Source organism: Elephantulus edwardii, unplaced genomic scaffold, assembly GCF_000299155.1.
Source record: "Elephantulus edwardii isolate Elephantulus edwardi_28Jun2011 unplaced genomic scaffold, EleEdw1.0 scaffold00006, whole genome shotgun sequence".
In the NCBI taxonomy this organism is placed as follows: Eukaryota; Metazoa; Chordata; class Mammalia; order Macroscelidea; family Macroscelididae; genus Elephantulus; species Elephantulus edwardii.
The window spans coordinates 27452228-27457007 of NW_006399756.1; the positions used below are offsets into that span (position 1 = coordinate 27452228).

Genomic DNA, 4780 nt, shown 5'->3' on the forward strand with positions numbered 1-4780 from the left:
ATCTTCATCAACATGAATATCATCTTCACCACTACCATCACCATCACGTCCATCCATCAACACCATCACTGTCACCATCATCTCCATCAATAACAACACCATCCTCAGCACCACTACCATTATCATCTTCCATCAACATCAATACCATCTTCACCACTATTATTAGCATCACATCTCCATTCATCAACACCATCACTACTACCATCATCTCCATCAATAACAGCACCATCCTCAGCACCACTATCACCATCAACCACCTTTATCACTGTCACTTCCATCAATAACAACACCATCCTCAGCACTACTACCACCATCATCTCCATCAACATCAATACCATCCATCTTCACCACTATTATTACCATCATGTCTCCATTCATCAACACCATCACTATTGCCACCATCTCCATCAATAACAGCACCATCCTCAGCACCACTATCACCATCAACCACTTTTATCACCGTCACCTCCATCAATAACAACACTATCCTCAACACCACTATAGCCATCAACACCACCACCCCCTCACCACCTCTATCACCATCACATCAATAACAATGTCTTCCTTATAGCACCATTATCGTCATCATCTCCATCAACACCACCACCATCTTCACCACCTCTATCATCATCATCACCTCCATCAATAACAACACCAACCTCACCACTCTATCATCATCATCATCTCCATCAATCACAGCACCATCTTTACCACCATTGCAATCACCACTGTCCTCAGCACCACTATCACCATCACTTCCATCAACACATCACTGTCCTCACTGCTTCTATCATCATCATCATCTCCATCAACAACACCACTGTCCTCACCACCCTATGACCATCACCCTTGTCCTCACCACTCCTATCACCACCCATCTCCATCCACATCACCTCCATCAGCACCATAACTACCCTCACCCTCACTTCCATCAGCATCACCACTTCTGTCACCTTCACTTCCATCCACACCATCCCCCCTCTATTATCCCCCCCATTACTCAGCACTGTCACTGCTGTCTCTGCATCATCATACCCTCTCAGTCTGAACTGACGGAAGAGTCGTCTAGGGCAGGAGGAGGGAGACATGCTTTCAAGGAGTGCGGAGATCCGAGCTCAGGCCTCTGCAGCTGCCCTGGCTACTCCCAGACTCCAGCCCTGCTGTGCCCCAGCGTGTTCTCTCTGCCCTCCCCCTTCCATGCCCACATAGAGCTGGTCCCCATCAGGTGCAGCCCTGTGGCTTCCCATCACCAGAGGCGGATCTGAAGAGAGAGCAGCTGGGAGGGGTGCGGAGGGGAGGGACAACACTCTGGCTGCATGACAGGACTAACCAACCAGCACCCTCTGGGCCAGCACCTGACTAGAAGGTTCCTCAAAGGGACAGTCACCTCAGCCACTGCCCTGAGCCCTGCCCATCTTGACCAGGAGCACTCCGAGTCATGAGGTGGGCACCCAGTGGACAGGGCAAGCCACAGGGGCTGTCTGTGAGACAGTGGTGAGGGGACAGGAGGCCTCAGGCCTTGTGGGGGTCACAATGGACAAGTTCCGGATGATCTTCCAGTTCCTACAGTCCAACCAGGAGTCCTTCATGAACGGCATCTGTGGCATCATGGCTCTGGCCAGCGCTCAGATGTACTCGGCCTTCGACTTCAACTGCCCGTGCCTGCCAGGCTACAACGCAGCCTACAGCGCTGGCATCCTGCTGGCACCACCTCTGGTGCTCTTTCTGCTGGGCCTGGTCCTGAACAACAATGTCTCCATGCTGGCCGAGGAGTGGAAGCGGCCGCCGGGCAGCCGGGCCAAGGACCCCGCGGTGCTGCGCTACATGTTCTGCTCCATGGCCCAGCGCGCCCTCATCGCGCCCGTCGTCTGGGTGGCCGTCACGCTGCTGGACGGCAAGTGCTTCCTCTGTGCCTTCTGCACTGCTGTGCCTGTGGCTGCGCTGGGCAACGGCAGCCTGGCACCCGGCCTGACGCCCCCTGAGCTCGCCCGCCTGCTGGCCCGAGTGCCCTGCCCTGAGATCTATGACGGGGACTGGCTGCTGGCCCGTGAGGTGGCCGTGCGTTACCTGCGCTGCATCTCTCAGGTGAGGTGGCCCGATGACTCAGACTCAGATTCTCCTCACAGATAAAGTAACTATGCCCCAGCCCTGAGAGTGGGGCTTCCTTAGGGCACCCCTAGGAGACTGGAGGCTCCTGGACAGGGCTGGGTCTCCCCACTCCCACCCCAGTGGAACTCTTGAGGCCGGGCTTGTTTTTCTACCTCAGATGGGACTTCTGAAGGCCAGGCAGGTCTCTTCTCTCAGAGAGGCCCCCTGAGGAAAGTACTGAGTGTCCCTCAGAGCTTTCCCTGTCCTGAGGCCCCCAGAGCTGGCCCCGCATCCTCAGTCCAGTGTGCAGAGCTTGGAAACCTGGGAGAATTTGCATCCTTCTCCCCTCCAGGCCTCGGCAGTGGTGAGACTGGTGGATGGTGGGGCCATTTGGGTACATTTCCCTGGCAAATGCTTCCAGCTGGAAGGTCCTTGCTTGCTGACTGGGAGCTGAGGGTCCAGGTGGCCTGAGAGCAAGGATGTGGGTCAGGGGACATGACCAAAGCCAGAGTGGGAGGCCTTAAATCCAGATCCAGGGCCTCCCCACCCCACTCCCCTGTACTCTGACCTCCCCAAGACCTCACTTGTCTGAGCCTTTTCAGCTGTTTCGTGCAGCATGAGAAAAACAACTAAGGAAGGCAACATACAGCCGTGGAGAGTCAGGGGCAGACAAGGGTAGGGGCCAGGGCCTTGACCTGCTCTCCAAGGGCCAGAGAAACGTGTACAGTCTATTTTAGCAAGTTCATACTCTCTTCAGACCAGGTCTCTGTCATTCCCGCCCCCCCTTGAAGCTCTATGTGGACTTCATCCCCAGGGCAGTTAACACCTAATCTGTTTCTCCCTCACTTCCACCTCCTCTCCTACAGGGCACACGCCCCATGCCCCCAGGCCTCAGCTCTGAGAAGCTGACACTCCACTTGACCTTATAATGATAAAATCTGCAACTGCCAGGGAGCTCTGGTGGCCTAGTGGCAAGAAGTTGCACTGCAATCCCAGAGGCGTGCAGTTCAAAGCCACCAGATTCTCTACTGGAGAAAGAGGGGCAATGTCCTCCTATGCTGATCAGCTGTTGTTGGATCAGATTTGATGGTACACACACACACAAAAAAAAATAATTAAAACATAAAATTTTAAATCTGCAATTGTCCCCAAAGGTCACAGGCTGCCCAATACATTTCATTTGACTTGTAGTGGCATTCAACTTTAGAATTAGTTGACACATCTGAAAACCAAAAAATGCCATATAAAAATCACATTTCCAGCTTTCCTTGAAACATTGAAAGTTCAGTGTCCCACATACACACCATGCCCACCTTTCCTCATGGAATTTCCTAGAGGTAGATGGATTAGACTTAGATGGTAGACTTAGATGGATTATCCACTCTCAAGTTCCCCACTGGTAGTCTGTTCCATCTTCACCCATCTGACACCCTCCTCAAAAACCCTGCTGGGGCCAAACACTTACCCTTCTCTACAGATGGGGGCTGGTGCTGGAATGAGGCTTAGAGCCTCTCTGCCCACAGCTGTTGGCAGGGCGGAGTTAGACCATTTGAGCCTGGAGTCCTTAGCACCACCTCTGAAGGCCCACCCTAGAGGCCAGCTCAGATAATTGTCGTTGTTGTTGTTGTTGTTGTTGTTGTATGCTGTCAAGTATGATTCATAGCCACCCTTTGAACAAAAGATCTGAATCCTGTTCTATCCTGCACCATCCTCAACACTTCCTGTCACACGAGATAGTGCCAGGAGCCAAAATCAAGGAAGCCTTCCCGAAGGAAGAGGCATAGTCAGCAGGGACCTGTTAGCATCATAACGTCTAATGGTTATTGTGCAAGCCCTGCACCAGGCCATGTACATTATCACTTTTAGACTTGGTCTCAAGCAGGTCACGAGATCACGAGGATGGGATAAGATAGGGCCTGGTTCTGATCTATTGTTCTTATGGTTGCTATGAGATGTAGTCGACTTTACAGCACCTAACAACATGAGAGAGACACTATCAATCTTCCCATTCCACCTGTGGGAAAATTGAGGCTTTTCACACAGGCTCTCCTCTCCATGTGGTGGGCACATCTACACCCAATTTACAGACAAGGAAATAGAAGACAAGGGGAGAAGCCACTTGCCTAGTCAGTGCCCTTCTCCCTTGGGGCCTGGGGGCTCCGATCAAGTACAAGAGGTGCAAAGGCAGTGGCTGCTGACTCCTTCCTATGCTCCACAGGCACTGGGCTGGTCCTTCGTGCTGCTGACCACGCTGCTGGCCTTCGTGGTGCGTTCCGTGCGGCCCTGCTTCACACAGGCTGCCTTCCTCAAGAGCAAGTACTGGTCCCACTATATAGACATCGAACGCAAGCTCTTTGATGAGACATGCACGGAGCACGCCAAGGCCTTCGCCAAGGTCTGCATCCAACAGTTCTTTGAGGCTATGAACCAGGACCTGGAGCTGGGTCACACCCACGGGGTGCTGTCCCCGGCCACTGCTGCCCCAGCCTCTCCCGAGGGTGTCACAGAGGAGAGGGAGAAGCTGCGTGGCATCACTGATCAAGGCACTGTCAACAAGCTGCTCACCAACTGGCACAAATGCAAGCCGCCATTGAGGCTGGGCCAGGATGCGCCACTGATGGGCAATGGCTGGGCTGGGGAAGGACCCCGGCCCCCACGCAGGGAGGTGGCCACCTACTTCAGCAAAGTGTGA

At 53.5% G+C, this 4780-nt stretch overlaps 1 protein-coding gene across 1 annotated transcript; it reads left to right on the forward strand.

Moving 5' to 3' along the window:
- The first annotated feature begins 1533 nt into the window (after window positions 1–1533).
- Window positions 1534–4780, forward strand: CALHM1 (calcium homeostasis modulator 1). The gene is made up of 2 exons (XM_006879962.1): window positions 1534–2085; window positions 4307–4780. The coding sequence occupies exons 1-2, from the start codon at window positions 1534–1536 to the stop codon at window positions 4778–4780; spliced, it is 1026 nt and encodes a 341-aa protein (XP_006880024.1).

Coding starts and splice junctions, on each gene's coding strand:
- CALHM1 (XM_006879962.1), top strand. CDS start 1,534: ATGGACAAGTTCCGGATGATCTTCCAGTTCCTACAGTCCAACCAGGAG. Junction 2,086..4,306: donor ACCTGCGCTGCATCTCTCAG/GTGAGGTGGCCC, acceptor TATGCTCCACAG/GCACTGGGCTGGTCCTTCGT.